At 44.1% G+C, this 23,325-nt stretch overlaps 1 protein-coding gene and 1 pseudogene across 1 annotated transcript; both read left to right on the forward strand.

Annotated features, from left to right (window-relative positions):
* The first annotated feature begins 1,398 nt into the window (after positions 1-1,398).
* Positions 1,399-3,839, forward strand: LOC119319305. The gene is made up of 3 exons (XM_037593791.1): positions 1,399-1,810; positions 1,888-1,930; positions 3,313-3,839. Exons 1-3 carry the CDS (start codon positions 1,553-1,555, stop codon positions 3,447-3,449), a joined length of 438 nt encoding a protein of 145 aa, XP_037449688.1. The 5' UTR covers positions 1,399-1,552; the 3' UTR covers positions 3,450-3,839.
* A 7,230-nt stretch (positions 3,840-11,069) lies between these two features.
* Positions 11,070-21,500, forward strand: LOC119315468 (annotated as a pseudogene).
* Positions 21,501-23,325: the final 1,825 nt, after the last annotated feature.

Consider the following 23,325-nt stretch of genomic DNA (forward strand, 5'->3'; position numbering starts at 1 on the left):
AGGACTACGATAGATCCCCTATACTTGTGGGTCATCAGTAAGACAATTGAGCAAAACTAGAATAATTTACGAAAATTGATTCAAATCACTCAGAACGACGCGTACGTCCGCTGGCTCAGTGGCCGTCGGATCAGATTTTAATCAAATGGCTCATGAGCAACTCTTTTACCTAGACTAGATTTTGCGAGTGAGCAGTTGTTGCAATCTCCCCCACCGCAACAAGTGATGTGTTGTGGGATCTAAATCTGGATTCCCTCGTGAGTGGCCGCGTCCCATGCTCTCCCGAGCTCCCGGACAAGCCGACACCTCCATGGGCTGCTTCGACCGTCACCATTGCTGCTCAACGCCGGCAGCACGCCGAATAGGACACCGGAAGGCATGCAGACGAAGTCGCCTCTCCCCATGTCCATGTGTCTGCTCGCAACTAGTGTCCATGGCCGTCGTCACCTAGCTATCCCGCTCTAGCCGCGTGCCGCATTTGCCTCCACCATGATCATCATTGCATAGGCAACACCCCTCCTTCCTTCCCCAACTAGACCGAGCTCCTGCTCAAGGCCATGACTGCAAGCAATGCAACACGATGACTTTCTACAACAAGACATCTGCTGCAAAAAGCTTTGCAACAAGAGCTTTGTTGCAAAAAAATATATGCAAAATAACATTTGTTTCAAATGTTTCTGGAATGAGACTTGTGCTGCAAAAGGATTCTCCCAACACGACTTCGGTTGCAAAAGTGACGACGACGCTTGGCCAAGAATTGCGTCAGATCGGACGGCTCTTAGACTGGCTCCGCCGGCCGACATGTAGCCCCACCCTTAATTTATTGATTACTATTCTCGATGGTATTTTGTGCAGTCAATTGTTGTTTTCTTTTATCTCAATTGTATTTGTGTCATTGCGAAAAAATCATTAGGAAAACTGAAATGACTGCCACTCTTAAAATTTAATCCCTTTGTAAGTTAATATAAGATGTATTAAAACAAATTCAAATTGTATTTGAACTCAAATAGCTATTATTCTTAAATAAACTCAAATTGAATGTGAACTCAATTGTATTTGTGCCATTCCGAAAGAAAATAATGCTCATTAGAAAAACTGAAATGACAGTTACTCTTAAAATTTACTCGCTCTGTAAAGTAATATAAGACATATTAGAATAATTTCTAAATTTATTTTTACTCTAAATAAACTCAAACCGAATTTGAACTCAAAGGTTTATTCAAAAATTTAATAAACTCAAATTCAAAGTAAGACCACAGCACTTACTTTTGATCGGAGGGAGCATTATTTATGCAAGGATTTAGTAAAAATTATTCAAAGTCAAAATTGTTTCAAAATTGGGACTGTTCTATTTCTTTTAGAACTGCAAACCAGAGTGCACCGAGCGGCCCAGATCAACCGAAGCCAGCCAGCCCACCCGACGGCATTCTCCCCTCCGGCAAGCTCCGCGCGAAACCCTAGCCAGCCCCGCCGGCCGCCGCCGCCGCCGCCGCCCCCCTCCCGTCCACGGTCCACCCGCGACTTCCCGAGGCCACTCCGGCCACCGGAAGCCATGGCGCAGAGGGCGGCGGGCGCGCTTCTGCGGCGGTCCCTCGGGCTCGCGCCGCCGACGGTCCCCAGGGCCCTGAGCACCAGCGCCGCGGCGCCGGCCGCGGCCGAGGGAGAGGCGGCGGCCAAGGCGAAGAGGAGCAAGAAGAAGAACCTGTTCGACGTGGTGCAGTTCCTGCCGGACTGGGGCGTCGGCTACAAGGTCGCCAAGACCACCTGGCGCGACGTCTCCTACCAGATCACCAAGATCAACCTCTACAAGGTCATCATCCTTCTCGCTCGAAATTAATCTCTTGTATGTTTGTATCCATCTCCCTAACTTTGTTGTGATCCATGTAGGATGGCCGCCACGGGAAGGCGTGGGGGATTCGGCACAAGGCCGGTGAGTCTCTGCTCTCTCCCCTGCTTAATCTTGCCCCTGATTGATTAGTAAGGCGATGCGCAGCTTGAAGATCGATGTCGCTGTGCTGTTGTTGACTGAATGATGCCCGCTAATTGGTAGTTTGGTCGAGTGTGAGAGATTCGACAAGGTCCCCGGTGAAATGGTAGTTTGACCCCGGGGCATCAATCTCTGCAGTTGTGTGCACTGGTATCTGATGTCGCCGGTGTCAATAGTTTAATATCCCCCTGAGCGATTAGTAAGGCGATGCGCGATTTGAAGATCGATGCCGCTGTGATGCTCTTGAATGAATGATGCCCGTTAATTGGTAGTTTGGTCGGGTGTGAGAGATTCGACAAGGTCGCAGGTGGAATGGTAGTTCGGCCCCTGGATGGAAGACTACTTATGCTGCGCATCAATATGTGCAGTTGTGTGACATTAAACTATTGATCATTCTGATTCTGGTGGTTTGCAGATTGTCTTCGTCGATTTAATTTGGTTATGCTTGATCATTCCGATTCCGGATAACATTGTCGTGGTGGTTTGTAGCTGTCTTGACTAGTCAGTTTGATATGTATACAGTGCAGTGAGTTTAGCGCTTTAGGCAAGGTAACAATAGATTTCCTCGCTCAAATACTTGATGTGGATATGCAATGTGACTGACAATTCCTAGCTGTGCATACTGTAGAGTGTAGACTGTAGTGTATGGTACATTTCCTGGGGCTAATGTCTTACCAAGTAGCAACTTTATGAAGATACCCGACAACACAAAAACGTACGCTTGACAGTTTAACCAGGTTTAAATGGATGCATGAAATACAGTCGGTATGATTTTCAACATCGCTAACAAATCATTCCTGACAAGTAACTGACCACTATCGTGTTAATGTTATAGAGATAATATGATTCCTCCACTAGGTTAGATGTTATATAAATTCTGATTAATATGAAACTTCATGTTGTATCTGCCTCTCTTTCATTAACATGGAAGATTCTACACCGACTTCTTCTTTGAATTAGACAGGCAGATGATATTGCCTCCAAAAGCAAAAAAAAAAAAAAGTTTGCTCTGGCTCATGTTCAGTGCTGTGCCAAAATGTTCAGTTGATTGCTGCCCCGGTTACCCCAAGCTATTCTCTTTTCCTTTTCATATATGTCAAGACCAGATAGATAGGTGTTATTAACTGCCCTTTAATCATGTTTTCATGTTGCTGTTTGCACATGTAGAAACCTGCCACACACATATAACTTAACATGTTCCCAAACCATGTAGAAACTTGCCACACACATAGAACATGACATAGCTGAAATAAGTAATCGATGTCAGGATTATTTTCACCGGGTGAGGGATTCCTCACTTTAGCTGATCTATGTTTCTCTTGCAGGTGTGCAAGTTGCTGACGCTCCAATAAAACTCAGCGGAGTGAACAAGCGTGGGTGGAAGTACATAAAGACGTCACAGAAGACGGTGCAGGATATCCCCGCAGCAGAGATGCCAGCTGCTGCCACCTCCACTGCTTAATTCATTACAGGCTAGAACATTTGAAGGTGGCAAAACTTGCTCCTGTAGAAGTGTAGCGTTGAACTGTTCAGATGGTTGGTTGATGTGCCATCTCCACTCTTTCGTAGTTTCCATGCTTTCCAGGGTTTTAGGCATAGTTGAAAGGGTTCTCGTGTGACCCTGGATTGTCATTCACGCCACGCTTTCTTGTTGAAGCTAAAGATGATGTAGCGCCCAAAACATTTTTTTTTTTATTTTTTTACATTTTTGCAATGCTGCATTTCCATCAGAAACAAGTGTGTCGCCTTGACATTAGTTTGGTTGGGTGGATCTCATGTAATAAAAGTTGGATCTGTCTAGGACACATCTAGATGTGACATAGTTAACCTGATGTCCACTATGTTTGTGATCTGTTGTTTTTTTGTCCCAACTTTTTTTTTGTTCCTTGTTGCTACGTCACTTGTGGGAGATAGATGTGACATCCTTAAAAAACATCTAGAGTACTTCTTATCACCAGCGACTCGACTTGCTCCAGCAGTCTTGCGCTGCGCCCTGAGATACATCCTTTATCAATCTGCGCGAATGGTTTACAGTCAATCCCTTCCTTCGCTATGTAGCGTCTCTCACCTTTTGATATTCTCACCACCCTTAAGCAGGCTTGACTTCTTCTCAATTTCCTCAACTGAACATTGCACTATCTTATCTATGCCCTCCTTAATAGGCACTGGGTGTGGCCTCATCACCCACCCAGTCATTCGTCCTCCTATCGGCCTTTCATTTGAAAGAGGAAAATGGAAAATGTGTATGATAAGGAATTCGAGCGACAAATTAATTTTCCTCATCCAGAAGACATACATGGTTCTGATTTGAGCAATGAACCAAAGAGGCATAATGCTTTCATTTGAACATAATGCTTACTCCACGAACATTTCCTATGGAGAAAACTGTTTAGAATTACAAATTAAGATGCAACATCTACCAATACCCACACGGTGCAACTATGCAACTTCAAAATATTTCATAACTCGAAGGTTGCAGCACATTTTTTTTTCACCGGAATAATAGCTTCGGAATGTTATAAAGCACTGCAAGTATCGATTCTATCTGGAACTAATAAGCTGCAGACAGCTCAAAAAAAAAAAAAACCTGCAGACTATATGACTTGCAGGCATGAACTGCTACCTGCATGTTTTTTTGTGTAAAGTACTTCTTTTTATTATTCTACAGCCTGAAAATCTCGCACACCATTTTTTTATTTAAAAGATGTAGCATAGCTGTGATTTTTTTTTTGCTGCAAACAAACATAGCTGGACATCTGGCGAGTTGTCGTCATGGTTCTCCTAGCCGGTGCATAATCCATGTTATAATTCAATAAGAAGTTCAATTCTTCTATTTTTTTGCTTTTCGTTCAAATCTTTTAAGCTATGGAACAGGGGCATAAATCAATTTGCATAGTGTGATTTTAACATGGCACAAAACATGGGTCAATGGCTCTCAGCGAACCCAGGCTCTTCTAATTGGGAGAGGTTTTAGTTCTAATTTCTCGTCCATCCAAGGAGAACGAGTCAAATGAGAGTTGTATACAAATCGACAGAGAAAAAAGACCCAAAAAAGATTTTCCCTAAGAGAGCAAGGAATTTTTTATTTCTTTTATATAATTCTCCTTCTTAGGGAATTTTTGAACCACACTTTAAGGCAATTTTCTTGACAAGCATAGCTCCCCCCCTATTGCCCCCGCCGACCGGCTATCCGCCCGGGCATGCATACCCCCCACACCCTCCCCCCTCCCCTATTTCCGTGCCCCTGTACCCCTACCACTATACCCTAACCCTACGGTATCTATACTCTCTGCCCTACTGTATCCTATACATTCTACTCTTGCTCTACTTGGTGATGAACCTGCTGAGACACATGTCTATAAACTTTACTACAGTGGTCGGTGACGTCCTCCTCCTGCTCCCGCATCGAGACTCCACCATCGAGGGATTTTATGATGGCGCCACAGCCTCCGATGTGCGCACCATTATTCTCCCCCATCTTCAGTGTCGACGGCCGACGTCCTTGGGCACGCCAGTGCCCTGGCCGGCCGGCCATACCGCGACATTTTCACATAGAAGGGGAACAATTTCCTCATCGACATTCTCTCGGATTTGGGGATCGACTCGCTCGGGGAGATGGAGCGGATGAAAAGGCTATATCTCGTTTGTAGGAAGACGGTAGGACTCTTACCCAAGCACCCAAGGATTTTTTTTTTTTGCGGGAGCACAAGGATTCAACCCAAGACCTTCTGGGTGCTTCGCAACGTTACTAGCCACTAAGTCACAGTCTGGTTTGTGTTAAATTAGAATGGCGCGTCCAACTTGAAGGAAAACAGCCGGGTCTCCACTGTTTTTTTTTGCTTTTGTTTTTCTTGTTTTTTCATCGATATTCCTTTGCTTCTTTATTTCGATTTACTGGATTTTTCTTTTCTTGTTTTTCTTTCCTTTTTTTCTCGGTTTTAACTGCCTTTTTTTTTATTTTCATTCTTTTTTCTTCATTTTGCTTTGGTTTTGTTTGTCTCTTTCTCATTTTTCATCGGTTTCCTTTTGTTTTCTCTTGGGTTTTCACTGTTTTTCTATACACAGTTTTGGCATATATCTAATACAATTTCTAATACATGTTTAACATTTTTCAAATACAAGATTAACATTTTTAATACATGGTCAACATTTTTTCTATACACATTTAATATTTTTAAATACTATATCTACATTTTTTAGTATATGGTTAACATTTTCTATATATACATTTAACATTTTTTCAAATGCTCGAGTAACATTTTTCAAATCTAGATCAACATTTTTTAATAGATGGTCAAACTTTTTTTCTATACACATTTGACATTTTTTTTTTCAAATGCTTGATTAACATTTTTTAATACATGGTCATTTTTTTATATACAAATTTAACATTTTTTCAAATAATTGTTAATTTTTGTGAAATTATTGGGTTAATGTTTTTCAAATACATGATCAACCTTTTTCACATACATTGTTTTTTTTGTATACATGAGAATCATTTTCTCTGCACACATTTAACATATTTTAAATGCTTGGTAACATTTGGAAAAAAATTATATAAATATTTCTTATATATTTAGAATATTTTAGAGTATAAATGAAAATGAAAAAAGTGAAAAAAATGAAAAAAGAAACTAGGTTGTGGGCTCCCTGCGCCTGGGCTGGCTGGCGCCTCGCTTCAGGCAAGTCTTCCCTGGGACTCGTTAGAAGCGAGGTATAGCAGATGTCAAGTAGAATTCGGCCCTTAAGCGCCCTTTTACCTCATCACAAATGGCGCACACCTCCTCGTCATGTTGGGCTGGCCCAGCTAGCGCCTCGTTTCCCGTGAGTTTGGTGCGAAATCACTAGTTATTGAGAGTACTCGTATTTCTCAAAAAAAAAGTTAATGAGAGTACTCGTTGCAAAGATCACCCTAACCTCCCAGGTTGTGACAAGTGACGCGCTGCATGTGCGCCATTTGTCGCAACCTGTGAGTTTTTCCTTTTTCGTAGATTCATTTATTCAAAACGTTTTCTCTTTTGAACCGTGCGTCCAAATCTCGAACCGCTTTCATCGTTGTATTCCTCGCGTTGAGATCTTTAAAACTAAATCTCATGTTGGTAGATTTTGACAAATTTTTTTCCAGAAAACAACCGTACGAAAAAACTGAACCAGGACCACGAGTTTTTTCTCTTTCCGAAAGAGGCACGTTCGTGCCTCTCACGAAATCACAACCGTGCCTCTCGCAGAAGCAAAACCGTGACTCCCGCAGAAGGAAAAGAAAAGAAGAGAAAAACTGTTTTTTCCTTTTCGATGAGGCACGACCGTGACTTTCGTGAAAGCACAATCGTGCATCTCCCGGAAGCAAAACCGTGACTCTCGCACAAGAAAAATAAAACAAAAAACATATTTATTTTTCGTTTTTGAGAGGCACGACCATGACTCTCGCGGAAGTAAAACCATGACTCTCGTGAAAGAAAAAAAACAGAAAACATATTTTTTCTTTTTCGAGAGGCATGGCCGTGACTCTCGCTAAAGCACAACCGTGTCTCTCGCGGAAGCAAAATTGTGATTCTCGCGAAAGAAAAACAAACAAAAAATGCATTTTTTTCAATTTTGAGAGGCACGGCCATGACTCTCATGAAAGTAAAACTGTGTCTCTCGCGAAAGCAAAACCGTGACTCTTGCGAAAAAAACAGAAAATGCGTTTTTTTTCGTTTCTGAGAGACAATGTCGTGACTCTCGCTAAAGGGAAAAACGCCTTTTTACGCAATTTTTTTAAATTATTTTTTATCGGAAAACTAAGGAAGACCGGTGAAAAACCAAAATGTCAAAAAAAACATTTAAAAGGCCCAAAACATGCGGAAAAAAAACAAAATCCAAAGAAAGTGTCTGGAACGCGACACGTGGTGAATGACTGAGAGCATGCCAAGTGACGCTGATCATTGCGAGGCTCTCAAAGAAGCGCTCGTTAATTAGTTGCTCTCGTCTTGCTGAGCCTCGCTAGAAGCGCCGGTTTTGATTAGTGGCGATCGAAGGTGGTCCTACTTGGGCTGGCCCAGCAGAACGTCGTTCGCTCGCTTGCTGGCAGCGCCAAAAAATAACACAAAAAGTAGCGCTCCGCGATTAAAAAAGTACGATTATGGCTAACCACCGCACCAACTAAATACTAGCAGCTAATTACAGGGCGAAACTTTTAAGAGCACCGTAACAGCACATTTTATTGCACACTTGGTCCATTTACAGTGGCGCTTTGATACTCGAACTATTTTAAAACATTTTTGGAAAATGTGTTTTAATAACAAAAAATGTTTACAGCTCTCTAAAAAAGTTCGCATATTAAAATAAAAAGCATGACTACTCAAACTCTCATGTGTTAAAAAAAGTTCAAAAATGAAAAAAGTCATGAAATTGAAAAAATCACACTAATTTGGGAAAAAGTTCATTGATTTGACAAATGTTTACAAACTTTTTTGAGAAAAAATCTCGGTGGTCGGATTTGAAAAAAAACCCATTGAATTTGGAAAAAGTTCATCAAATTTGGAAACAGTCCATCAAAATTTAAAAAAGTTCATCGATTTGGAAAAAACTTCATCAAACTGAAAAATAGGTTCATCGAATTTGAAAAAATTTCACCTTAATTGAAAAATAGTTCATCGGTTTGGAAAAACTCATCAATTTTGAAAAAATGTTCACTGATTTTAAACAATGTTCATTCTATTTGAAAAAAACTCATCAATTTGAAAAAAGTTCACAGATTTTCAAAAAGGGTTCACGAATGCGAAAAGGTTCAAATTTTAAAATAAAAATCATGAAATTGAAAAAAGCACACTAATTTGGGAAAAAGTTCATGAATTTTAAAAAAAACTTTATCGATCTTGACAAATGTTCACGAACTTTTTGGGAAAAAATCTCGGTGGTCGGATTTGAAAGAAACCATCCAATTTGAAAAAAAGTTCATCAAATTTGGAAATAGTCCATAAAAAATGAAAAATGTTCATTGCATTTGAAAAAAGTTCATCGATTCCGAAAAAAGTTCATAAAAATAGGAAAAAAAAGTTCATCGAATTTGATAAAAATTGAGTTTATTTGAAAAATAGTTCATCGGTTCGGAAAAAAATCATCAATTTTGAAAACATGTTCTCAAATTAAAAAATGTGCATTCGATTTGAAAAAAGTTCATCATTTTGAAAAAAGTTCATGGATTTTCAGAAAGGGTTTTAGGAATTCAAAGGGTTCCAAATTTTGAATAAAATTCTCAAATCTGAAAAAAATCACCTTATTCGAAAAATAGTTGATCGATTTGGAAAATAAATTCATCTATCTTGAAAAATATTCACTTATTAAAAAATGTTTATTTGATTAGAAAAAATTCATTAATTTGAAAAAAAGTGCACAGACTTTCAAAAAGGGTTCATGAATTAGAAAAAGTTCAAAATTTTGATAAAATCTTTATGAAATTTGAAAAAAGTTCATCAAAATTGGTAATACAATTCACATAACTTTTATAAGATAATTCATTTTTGCAAAAAATGCTCATGCATTCGAAAAAAAAATAAGAAATTAAAGAGAAAGAAAAATGGAATAAAAAATCATCACAAAAAGCTGTCCTGAAAAAACAAAAACGAAAAAACCCGGCTGGTAGCTTCCCAAAACCGAGGTTCCGCAAACTGAAGACAGAATAAGAAGAGAACCGAAGAAAGCTGTCACACGTATTGAGGAACTCGCAGTGGTTAGTGCCTTTGTTTATGAAAGGAGGTGGGGTGTGCGCCCGTTTGCGCCGATGCCTGTATCGAGAGGAAATGCCTAGAAGTGAGGTATATAACTTGACTAAAAAAACGAGGTATAGCCGCTGTCAAGTCCTATTTGACACCTTATTAAGTGCCCTTTCCTTTGTTATTTACAAACGGCACACAACCCCTCGTGATGTTGGGACGGCTCCACAAGCGCCTCGCTTTAGGCGAGTCTTCGTGAAATCACTAATTGAGAAGTACTCATTTCAAAGATCAGTTTCATCTCCCCAGGTCGCAACCTGAGAGTTTTCCCATTTTCTCGTAGATCCATTTATTCAAAATGTTTTATCTTTTAAACCCTGCGTCCAAATCTTAAACCGTTTTCACCGTTGGATTCCTCGCGTCGAGATCTTCAAAACTAGATCTCATGTTGATAGATTTTGAAGAACATTTTTTCATGAAGAGAAAACGCGCCCTCAACCCACTTCTAAATGATTATTGGAAGGCTCCCGAAGTAGCACTCGTTAATTAATTGCTCCGGAGTCTTCGGGAGTAGCCAGGTGGGATATATGCAGCTGCAGCAATCTCACCTGGGCTTGGGCCAGATGTCAAGACATGGTACCCGGCTTTCTTTTGTTTTTGTTTTTTGAGCAAATTGGTAATTTTTGTTTTTCCCTCAATTTTTTCTTTTTTTGCGGGTGATCCCTCAAAAATTGTAATACTAGCTTTGGCAATCGATGGAGCTGTGTGCTTTAGGTTTTTTCTTTCACTGATGTCCTGAAAATTTAACGGCTTGGATCAACGTGAGCTTGTGTCTCGTTTGGTGGTGGTTTAGGTTGATCCTTCAGCGGCAAAGCCATGCAGAAACTAAACGTTTTGTAAGCAAGCATGCTTCGCTATCAATTGACATCAGCTTGTTAACAAAATGAAAATTTAAAATTGCCAAGGGCATCAAACGGTAGTTTGCCGAACACAAAAGTCTAACTACCATGACTTTGTTTTTTCTAAAAAATGCTTCCATATCACAAATATTGTTTCATTGTAGCATCTCTTCCGTGGGGGAAACATTTGTTGTGTTTTCCTACATGCTTTCCTTTTTCTCTCTGAAATGCACTTTGAAATAATATTGTTGTAAATAAACTAGAAATGTTTTTATCCTCTTCTCTTTTATTATTGGCATGCTAAAGAGACATTATAATTATTATAATTGTAGGTTGAATTTTCAAACGATCCCCAATAACCGATTAGAGGAGTAGAAATACTACCTGTGGCAGGTCCGGTTCCACAGCGTGACGGCGCACCTCAACTTCCCGTGGGGGACGGCTCCCGCCCACCTCGTCCCACTGCCACGGGGGGTGGTGGATGCGGCAATGGCTCGGGAGGACCGAGAGGCGAGGGAGCGTCTCGCAGCGGAGGCCGCCGACGAGGCGTACATGGCCAAGCTCCGCCGCAAGCACCCCGAGCCGCGGAGCGGGCCATCTTCACGGAACGGGCGGTCAACAGCGAGGTCATCATCTTTCCGACGACGAGTAGCAAGGCGGCGGCGACGGCGATGCTAAGGAGTTCGACGCCGAGGAGTGGCGGCGCATCTTCCCTGACTCCGACGACGACGTCACTGGCCCGGACCCCATGGATGGTGGCATGTCGAGGCAAGATTGGCTCGATCTCTACTATGGCAAGGATGAGGATGAAGATTAGTTTAGTTTTAGTTTATGTTTAGTTGTAGTTTTAAGTTTAAGATTAGTTTAAATTTTGGCTGTCAAGACAATGATTTAAATTTCGGTTGTTTAAATTCGGTTGTCGAGACAATGTGACCAATTTCGGCTGTTTAAATTGAAAGTAGGTTGAGTTATTATGCAAATTTGAATTGTACTCCATTATGTATAAGGGATCGAATAGGTCCGGTCAAATCTTAGTGAAATAAAAATACTCCACTAAGATTTTGCTCAGTCGGATCCTCCACTATTTTTAGAGAATCGGTTAGAGTTGCCCTAACCACTGACACTTTGCAGTTGTTCCGCGTGTTGGAATGACTGCCACGACGAGTGTGCGAGACCTTGACGAGAGCATGCGACGACCTAGCAAGGACGGTTCACACCTAACCAAATTTGTGCCCCCCGTGATCAGCCATGCCCAAGGACAAGTCCAGCTGCAGAGTCGGTGGCGTGTCCTTGCAATATGTCCGTCTTGACTGACTTGGTCGGGTCAAGATTCCATAAATACCACCGCATTTGTTCAACAACACGCCCTCTTTGAGAGAAGTCTATTTGGGAAATAACAGCCTTTCAGGTCCTATACCACACTCTATTGCATCAACTCTCTGGCGTGGTACCACAAGCCATGTTCAACATGTCAAAGTTGCAGGTCCTTGCAATCGCAGGAAACTACAGACTAACTGGAACGTTTTCGACCAATCAAAGTTTTAGTCTCCCAATGCTGCAAGTTATCGACCTTGGTAACAACAATTTTGTTGGCCGGTTTCCATCGGGGCTTGCAACATGCCAGTACCTAGAAAGAATTTCTTTGGCTGGCAATTCTTTTGTGGATGTTGTGCCGACATGGGTAGCCAAATTGCCAAACCTGAAAATTCTTCGATTGGGTTCTAATAACCTTGTGGGCTCGATCCCAACTGCTCTTAGCAATCTCACCGGTCTTACCACGCTAGCACTCGACTCTGGCAACCTAACAGGGGAGATTCCACAAGAATTGTCTCTTATGCAGGAACTCTCGACTCTGGGTATTTCATCCAATCAATTGACAGGTGAAATTCCGGCTTCCCTCGGTAACTTATCCAAATTGTCTGTTCTGACATTGGATAATAATCGGTTGTCCGGTCAAGTACCAACAACACTTGGAAAAAATGGAGCTTTGAACATGCTTCTTTTGGCACGTAACCATTTAGAGGGGAACCTAGACTTCTTGTCAGCTCTTTCCCAGTGCAGACGACTCCAAGTCCTTATAATAGGAGCTAACTCTTTCACAGGCGTCCTGCCTAGTCTTGTGGGAAACCTCAGTTCACGATTATATGAGTTCAGTGCATTTGAAAACCAGTTAATAGGTGGACTCCCAGTAGAAATTTCAAACCTAAGCAGCCTTGTACGGATTGATCTTAGTGACAACCTACTCACCAAGCCAGTCCCAGAATCTACCGCGATGTTGGAGAATCTTGTATATCTTGATCTCTCCAACAATAACATGTTAGGCCCTATACCAACACAAATGGGCATGCTCAGGAGACTAGAGCGAGTTTCTTTCCGTGCAAACAAATTATCAGGCTCTATACCAAGCAGCTTTGGTAATCTTAGTTTGTTAGAAGAGATCGACTTGTCGAGTAACCAGTTAAGTTCAATGATACCTTTGTGCTTTTTCCACCTAGATAAACTTCTCATACTAGATCTCTCAAATAATTCCTTCACTGGTGCAGTGCCGGCCGATGTTTCATATCTAAGACAAACATATCGAATGGACCTTTCTTCCAACTTCTTGATAGGAAGCATCCCGGAATCACTCGGACAACTTAACATGCTAATCGACTTAAATCTATCACACAACTTCTTCAAAGGCTTAATTCCAAGCCCACTAGAAAATTTAAAAAGCTTAGCATCATTAGACCTCTCATTTAACAACCTCTCTGGTACCATTCCCATGTTCCTTGCCAATTTTACCTACTTGACTACCTTGAACCTCTCATTCAATAGTCTAGAAGGCCAAATACCCGAGGGTGGTGTTTTCTCAAACCTCACGTTGCAATCTTTGATTGGGAATGTTGGGCTATGTGGCGCTCCACACCTACAGTTTTCGCCATGTCTTGACATACCTCGCTCAAGTAACAAGCACTTCTTACCAATTCTACTCCCAACGCTCACACTAGCTGTTGGCGTCATTGTCATTTCCCTATACATATGGTTCAGAAAGAAACTTAAGAAGGGAGAGGACATGGTTGCTGCCGATCCAACTGATGTCACAGGCCATCAAATAGTCTCCTATCATGAGCTCGTTCGTGCCACCAATAGTTTCAGCGAAGATAACATTTTAGGTTGCGGAAGCTTTGGAAAAGTATTCAAGGGCCAATTGAGTACTGGTTTGGTGGTTGCAATAAAATTTCTTGACATGCAGCTGGAGCAGGCCATTCGAAGTTTTGATGCTGAATGTCGAGTGCTTCGCATGGCGCGACACCGCAACCTGATAAAGATACTCAATACATGTTCAAATCTGGACTTCAGAGCGCTAGTGCTCCAGTACATGCGAATGGAAACTTGGAGACACTCCTGCACCGATCTCAGAGTTCATGGCGCCTAGGGTTCCTTGAGAGACTAGGCATCATGCTCGACGTCTCGATGGCAATGGAGTATTTGCACCATGAGCATTATGAACTTATCTTGCACTGTGACTTGAAGCCTAGCAATGTGTTATTTGACGAGGATATGACAGCGCATGTGGCAGACTTTGGCATTGCAAGGTTGATTCTAGAGGACAACTCTATGACATGTGCGAGCATGCCGGGAACAGTGGGATACATGGCTCCAGGTACCTAACTAGCTAGCCCTTGTTATCTTGTTTGACCAACCACTTTGCAAACCATTTATAGATTAGTCTCGACCTAAACAATATGGTCAAGTAATTTTGGTTCAATTTTTGTTAATGTTCTATTGAGCAGAATACGGGTCTCTTGAGAAAGCATCACGGAAGAGCGATGTGTTCAGTTATGGAATTATGCTTCTTGAAGTGTTCACTGGAAGGAGACCCACTGATGCTATGTTCGGTGCACAACTAACCCTTAGGCAGTGGGTCCATCATGCATTTCCTTCTGAGCTCATCCAAGTCGTTGATGGCCAGCACTGGTGGAAAAAAGGCCTTTGGTCGCGGTTCGCAACTGCCATTAGTCGCGGTTGCGTAACCGCGACCAAATAAGCGCGACTAAAGCCCCCCACCTTTAGTCGCGGCTGCTTAAGAACCGCGACTAACGGCCCGTCCACGTGGGCGCCAGGCGGTCGTCGGGGCGGAGGACCTTTAGTCGCGGTTCTTCTGGCCAACCGCGACTAAAGGCCGCCACAGGTTTAGGGTTTTAGCCCCCCCCCTAAACCTGTTTTCTGTTTAATTTGTATTGTTTTATTTCTTTTGTGCTTTATTTTAATTTTGAAGGAGTTTCATATATTCTACGGTACTACATACATGCATATGAATGTACAATTTCAAATAAATTTGAAATTAGAACCAAAAAGAATTCAAGAGGAATATACAATATATATTCAATATCATCGGATGACCATATACAATTTTGAACAAGTTTCCATACATGATTTAATGCATATAAAGTTCTACGTCCTCGTAATAGTGTTCTCCTTTAGGATGGAGGACTTTCCTGCTGAACCATCCAGCTAGTTCCTCTTGAAGTGGTCGGAAGCGAGCTTCTGGACTAAGCATCCACCGGAGGTTATTCCTCTGAGCATTGGTATCACTCGGAACCCGCTCAGAGGTGTATCTCCGGATCATCTCACAGACATAGTATCCACATAGATTGGTCTCCGGTGGCTGAATATCCCCAGCATTCTTAGCCTTTAACATTTTGAATTCTAGCTCTTTTTTGAATTCACCGACCTTTGTATCTACGAACCGTCTCCAAACCCTACGAGGCAAAGAAAATTAAATGAACAAGAGAGTTATTAATTAGTTACTTGATATTAGGAAATGAACGAAATAGGCCGATCGATATAGAGCGCAAATGAATGAAAATAATTACTTCTGCAGCATTCTTCTCATGCCGCCCCAAAGCTTTGGATCCATATTCACAGAGTCGTGGACGAGACATTCTGAGGTGTTAACTTTAATTATTAGCAGAATCCAGTGGAACCTGCGGACACGATACATGCACAGTACGTCATGCATAACTCATCGATTAGCCGGCCACATACCATGCATGGAGTAAACAAAAGAGAATGTGCTCAAGACAGAAACACTCACTCAAAATGGTAAGGAAATAGAATATCACTTTTGAGTTCCTGCTTTGTAAGAAACTGCCACAGGTCTGCCTCCACGTCGGCGGGGTGACGCTCCAACACATGTCCATTAACGATGTGTGGGTCAATGAACCCAACATCATGGATGTTCCTTACTCTGCATTCCTTAATCTTCATTCTGCATGTATAATAGCGGACACAACAATATAGTTAGGACATATATATAGTGCAGGCAATATGAACGAGATGGGGTAGAAATTAATAAATCACTTACAGAACGTAGCAACTGATGATAGATTTATCGAGCTCGCGCAGATTGAAAAGCTGGAACAATTCACTCAGTTCAATTTGTACATAGTAATGTTTGAAGTGATGCTCATGTCTAACTTCCGCATAAATATATTCTTTGGCGTTTTTATTTTTTATGTAACCCTTGTACCATTTCAGCAGACCTTTCATTTGTGGAGGTAGATCCTTTTCCTGCACAGGCTCGACGAGAGGCCCATTCTTGACATATGTAATTACTACCTCCTTCACTGGCGCCTCATCAAGGCCTAACAGTTCACGGAGAGTAATACCTAAGTTGGCCGCTTGTTCTCTGGCACTCGTTACAGTCAATCCCTGTGCTGCCGCAGCTTGTATGATCTCGGGGGCATCCGGATAGAAGGCTTCCACTATAAGCGGGGCAATCGATTGTTTACTTTGTTCCCCGAGCTGGGCAACTTGTTTCCCGCTTTTTTTACTTTCGGCCTTCTCCCGCTCTTTGTTCTCCTTGAACATGAGTGCCTGCCTGCAAAGTTCACGTGCATAGTCGTTAGGCAGATTCTTCGCGGCTTGGGACGGTGTGCTCAAAAATGACTTAGCCCACTTCTTTTGCTCATCAGAAAATACTAGCTTGGGCTCGGGCTCTCTTTTCTTCTTGCAGTCCGCCTTCCATTTCTCCAAATCAGCAGCCGCGGCCGCGTCGACTTCCTCGGCACTACGTTCCCAAGGCCTTGTGGGGAGAGGCTTCAGTGATGGCTCCGGTACCTTTGTGGTCTTAGGTACATAAGGGTCCGGGTTAATAATCCAGGACTGCTTCTGCTTCTTTGCCGGAGGTGGATTGGGGGGCGGCGTCTGATCACCCGCCGGACGAGGACTGGGGGGCGGCGGCTGATCACCCGCCGGACGTTGTGGACTGGGGGGCGGCGTCGGCTGACGTGACGGAGGTGTAGGTGAACCGCCACCACCACCACCACCACCACCACCGCCACCGCCACCACCACCACCGTAGGGGGGTGGACTTGTTGTCCTTGGCGCCTCGCCTGGAAACTTGATAAACTTCTTTTGCCATAGAATGAAATGGCGCTTGACATCTCCAAGTCTTTTCTCCCCTTCAGGTGTAGCAATGTCAATCTCCAGGTCCTCAAACCCTTGGACTATGTCCTCCACCGTGACACGAGCATAGCCATCTTGAATGGGATTGTTGTGGTGGAGTGCTCCAGGTAAACATGGTAAAGCACTGCCGATGGCTACCTTCATGGACATGTTCCCGATAGGATAATACAGATGACATTCTTTCATCTCCTTTATATCGTCCACGGGGTAGCGAGGATGCTCCGGTGAAGTAATTTCGACCACCAGAGGCTCCGGTGCAGTAATTTGGACCACCAGAGGCTCCGGTGCAGTAATTTCGATCGTCGGTGCATCTGCACCAGCCGGTGGGGCCTCCGTGGAAGCCACGCTGCTTCTCCGCTGCTGGCTTCCGAGATCCGCTGGATGATCTTCATGCTGCACCCGAGCTGCATCTCTTTCGGCTACTAGTACACTCATGGTTTTCTTCATCACATCCATTTCCGATGCCAACCACGCCACAACATCTGCTTCCCGATCCATCTTTCTCTTACGGCTTCTGTAACCGTATGGGTCATCGTTCTGGGGGAACCCTATTTTCCACGGAATGTGCCCCATGCCTCGTACACGTCCTCCGTGTTCAGGATTCCCGAGGGCTTTTGTCAGCGCGTCGTTCTCTCTGTTGAACTTGATCTTCCCCTGTTGAGCATCCCTCATTGCGTTAATAAGGGCTTGGGTGGGTTTAATTAATTTGCCCCGGTAAACACACTCCCCTGTCTCCGGGTTCAGCGTTCCCCCATGCCCGTACCACCAGCTTTTGGCCCTTGGGTCCCATCCCTCCATACCTGGACGGATTCCTCGCGCCCTCAGCTCGTTCTCCATCTTCTCCAACCTAGGCACCCAAATGCGATACCCTCCTGGCCCCATAACATGATTGTACTCCTTCTTAGCCGCATTTTCCTTATTTTTTTCGATATTTGAATGAACTGCTCCGATTTCTTTTGCTTCACAAATTCTGGCCAATCATGTTTCAGTTTCTCATATTGTCCTTTGAAATCCGGAGTCTTGTTCTGCTTGACAAAGTCATGGGCTAGATTTTGCTTGAATTTCCGGAATGCGTCGGCCATCTTATGAAGAGCGAACTGTTTGACTAGCCTCCTCCTCTCCTTGTTTTCCTCAATCTTGTTACCCTCCTCATCGAATTTGTTGTATTCCGGAGGTAGAACGAAATGTTCCATAAGCTTCTTGAAGCAATCTTTTTTTGTTCTCTTATCGACAAAAGTGAAACCAGCAATTCGTGCCTTCTTTGGCTTATTCCACTCCTGGACGGTGATCGAGATGTTGTCTCTAACAATGGCTCCGCATTGGTTGACAAACTTGGTGGCGTTCTTGCGGGGCTCCAGCGGCCTGCCGGTTGCACTGTCGACAACCTCGATGGTGCATGTTTCTCCTTGTTTCATCGTCTTGGTTGCGCCACGCTTTGACGACGTACTCGATTGTTTCGACGATCCGGCCGAGGGCTAAAATAAGAAAGAGAGTCGCGCGCGTTAGTCCACACATATTTATTCAAATCAGTTAGTTTGTATCACCAGAGGCTCAATGTATATATATGTAACCGTGGTAGATCTTCTGGATTGATTACCTTCTGAGAGATTGCATTGAGGAATGCACATAGCTTCACAATGGCTACTCGAACATTTTCCGGCAGGAGCCCCCTCAAAGCAATCGGAAGCAATTGCGTCATAATCACGTGGCAGTCGTGAGACTTCAGGTTTTGGAACTTTTTCTCCGCCATGTTTATTATTCCCTTTATATTGGACGAGAATCCAGACGGGACCTTCATACTGCTCAGGCATTCAAAAAAGATGACCTTCTCTTCTTTGGTCAGAGCGTAGCTGGCATGACCTTGAAACCATTCCGGATGCCGGTCATCAGGGTCTTTCAAACGTTGCTGGTCCTTCCGTGCTTCCTTTGTATCATTTGTCTTCCCATACACGCCCAAGAAGCTTAGGAGGTTCACGCAAATATTCTTCGTAACGTGCATCACGTCGATTGCAGAGCGGACTTCTAGGACTTTCCAATATTCTAGCTCCCAGAATATAGATTTCTTCTTCCACATGGCTGCGTGCCCGTCAGCTCCCTTCGAAACTGATTGTCCGCCAGGACCCTTTCCAAAGATGACTTTCAAATCCTTGACCATATCAAATACCTCAGCACCAGTGCGTTCCGCAGGCTTCGGCCGGTGATCTGCCTTGCCGTTGTAATGCTTGCCTTTCTTTCTTACTGGATGAATTTTCGGAAGAAATCGACGATGCCCAAGGTACACGTTCTTCTTACAATTTGGCAAATGTACACTTTCAGTCTCATGTAAGCAGTGCGTGTATGCATTGTATCCCTTATTTGACAGTCCCGAAAGGTTACTAAGAGCAGGCCAATCGTTGATGGTTACGAAAAGCAACGCTCGTAGGTTAAATTCCTCTTTTTTGTGCTCATCCCACACACGGACACCAGGTCTGCCCCACAGCTGTAAAAGTTCATCAACTAATGGCCTTAGGTACACATCGATGTCGTTGCCGGGTTGCTTCGGACCTTGGATGAGCACTGGCATCATAATGAACTTCCGCTTCATGCACAACCAAGGAGGAAGGTTGTAGATGCATAGAGTCACGGGCCAGGTGCTATGGCTGGAGCTCTACTCGCCAAAAGGATTCATGCCATCTGTACTTAGACCAAATCTTATGTTCCTTGCGTCAGCTGCAAAATCTTTGAACTCTCTGTCGATCTTTCTCCATTGCGTTCCATCTGCGGTGTGTCTCAACTCCCCGTCCGACTTACGGTCCTCTTTGTGCCATCGCAACAACTTGGCATGCTCTTTGTTCCTGAACAGACGTTTCAACCGTGGTATTATAGGAGCATACCACATCACCTTGGCGGGAACCCTCTTCCTGGGTTTCTGGCCCTCAACATCGTCACCAGGGTCATCGCCTCTGATCTTATAACGCAATGCAGTGCATACCGGGCATTCATTTAAATTCTCGTATTCACCGCGGTAGAGGATGCAGTCGTTGATGCATGCATGTATCTTCAGAACCTCTAAACCTAGAGGGCAGACAACCTTCTTTGCTTCGTACGTACTGGCGGGCAACTCGTTATCCTTTGGAAACATATTCTTCAACATTTTCAGCAAGTTTTCAAATGCCGAGTCAGCTACACCTGCCTCTGCCTTCCATTTCAGCAAATCCAGTGTGCAGCCCAGCTTTTTCAGACCATCATCGCATCCGGGGTACAGCGCCTTTCTGTGATCCTCTAACATGCGATCCAAATTCTCCCTCTCCTTTTCAGTTTCGCAGCGTCTCCGTGCATCAGCAATGGTCCGACCAAGATCATCAACGGGATCATCACGTGCCTCTTCTTCACCTTCCCCTTCACCTTCAGCATCCTCCATGAAAGTATCACCGAAATGAGCAAGATAGCTTTCATCGATGAAATCATCCCCTTCTTCATCTTCTTCCTTTATAACCCCTCTTTCTCCATGCTTGGTCCAACAATTATAGCTTGGCATGAAACCGTGCCGAAGCAGATGCATGTGAACATCTCTTGAGGAAGAGTAACCCTTCTGATTCTTACAGATAACACATGGACAGATAACAAAACCCCCCTGCTTGTTCGCATTAGCCACTACGAGGAAATCTTTCAAACCCGTAGTGAACTCGCCGGAGAGTCGGTTACCGTACATCCATTGCCGATTCATCTGCATTATTATAATATAAAATATATAATTAACCATCATGCATTTGTTAAACTAACTAGCTACAAACAATATAAATTAAACAATGAACTGCACACATGCATATTTTATCAATGACACATCAAAGGTTCATCAAGTTGCTAACCGCGATCGAGGAGTGTGGCTCCAACACTTCATGTCATGTTTGTTTCATGCTCTTGGGGCATTTCATCAAACACCTTATGTGCATAAGAGGAACCAAAAGCAAACCTACACCCACTTGTGAAGAGAATGGCTCCAAATGGCTAAGTGTTGGCTGCTGGATGAGTATATATAGGGGAGGGGCTTTAGTTGCGGTTGGCCTGGCAAACCGTGACTAAAGGTGCCCGAAGGCCTTTAGTCGCGGTTGTCCTGGCCAACCGCGACTAAAGACCCTCACGTGCGCCAGCTGGCCACCGAGCGCCCTGGGCCCAGGCCTTTGGTCGCGGTTCACCTCCAGAACCGCGACTAAAGGTCCCATTAGTCGCGGTTCCTACAGCTTCGCGACTTATGGGGCTGGACGGAAGCCTGTTTTTCCACCAGTGCAGCTACTGCACGGCTCTTCTATTTCTAGCTCCAGCTTGGATGATGGTTTTCTTGTGCCGGTCTTCGAGTTGGGATTGCACTGCTCCAGCGACTTGCCTGATCAAAGGATGGCGATGCGCGATGTAGTCGTGACGCTGAAGAAGATCAAAGCCGAGTACATCAAATTGACAGCAACCATGCCACATTGTGGAACACAATGATTGATATCAGTGTGCTTGCTTATGTCTCATCTATAACTATGTATAGATGCGTCTGATTCTACTTCTGCACTCAGAACACTCACAAAAGCATTTGGGATGGCAAATGACTGAGATAAGCTGTAATGGGTGTATCATACGTCTTGCGTGTATTCTTCTCTCCGACTGTGAGAGTAGCATTCTCTCGTTCCTTTCTGAAATCTGAACAAAGACCAAAGGCACGTGCATATTTAACTGGGCACCAAAGATGTCTGAACAAAACCAAACTCTCATAACAATCAACTAGTAGTAGGCAACCGAATCATGTTCCATCTGTAGAGAGAGAGAGAGAGAGAGAGAGAGAGAGAGAGAGAGAGAGAGAGAGAGAGAGAGAGAGAGAGTGAATATTGTAGCATATCACTCCCCCAGGCTGTTCAAGCAGGTCATTAGCGAATAGTGAAGCTTTAGCCTGACAAAATATCATAGTATATCACAAAAGATGACAAGAGTGCGCTTCCTAGGTGCTATCTCCTCTGCTCAAGTGCCTACAGAAAGTCAAGACTCCATGAACCACGCTTGGCAAACAAAAATGTTACCCCAGAAGACAAGCTAGCTATTTCTTTTCGGGGAAAAACAAGATAAGCTATTTTCGACTGCCGCCGGAGCAGAGTTCACCGCAGAGCTCCCAAGTCTCGCCAGAATGCCGACGGATGTGGTACTGAAATGGTGACCGATGATTACTTGTTCTTTTCCCTGAATGAAACGGGGTTGTTGCTAACTGAGATTTAGACACTACCAGAAATTATCTAGTTGCCGACGGCCTCATCTATGCCGACGGCGCCCGTCGGCATAAATGGACATATGCCGACGGCCAAGGGCAGGCCGTAGGCGTAGAATAGTCGTCGGCATATGTGTACCTATGTCGACGGGGGCCGTCGGCATATTACGGCCGTCGGGACAGCTCGCGGTACGCCTACGGGGACCGTCGGCATAGAAGAGGCCGTCGGCATAGAAAGGGCCCACCTACCCGATTAGCGGCGACCGTTTGATGGCGTCAAAACTACTGCCGACGGGGGATAACGGCGGCCGTCGGCATAGAATTGCTAACATCACCGATCCGCGCCGTCGACACGTCATCGATCCGAGGGAGTGAGGGTCTGTGGTGTGGCAGAGATATGCCGACGGCATAGCCGTCAGCATAGTCCTAGCCCATGCTATCTGCCACATCATCAATCCGCGTGCAATGCCATGTCATCGATCCGTGGGATCGTAGCTCCGTGTGCGCAGCTATGCCGATGGCCTTGCCGTCGGCATACCTTTATTTTTCTATTTTTAGTTTATATATTTATTATTTAGTATTTTTTCACAACATAAATGTGCCTTATCTAAACAAAAAACATGCCCCGATGGTATATCGATTGCCCCCCTCACGGACGTCACTGCCGCCGTGTCACGGAGGGGGGAAACGATCGACATGGAGGGAATCTGGTTAGAGGGGGGATTCGGGGTGGCCTTCGGGGTGTAGCTATGCTACCGAAACATCGCATGGGTCCCGATGCATGTGTGGAAGTGTTCTGGCATGCGTAGACGCCCGTCTTGGGGCTCCATGGTGTGGCCCCCTCCACGGAAGGCAGAGCCGCCGTCACTTGGAGGGGGTAAGGTGCGGGTGCGGTGGAACCTGAGAGAATCTAGTGTTGGGTTGGGTCCAAACCGTGTTCGGGGATGTTGCTATGGGCTGACCTATCGCAACCAGGCGGAAGAGTCCACCGGTCAAAGCCCGCCCGACGAAAGTCAAAGGGCTAGATCTACTTGTCAACTAGGATTCGAGGTGTCCTTCGGGGTGTAGCTA

This window comes from Triticum dicoccoides, chromosome 6A, assembly GCF_002162155.2.
Source record: "Triticum dicoccoides isolate Atlit2015 ecotype Zavitan chromosome 6A, WEW_v2.0, whole genome shotgun sequence".
In the NCBI taxonomy this organism is placed as follows: Eukaryota; Viridiplantae; Streptophyta; class Magnoliopsida; order Poales; family Poaceae; genus Triticum; species Triticum dicoccoides.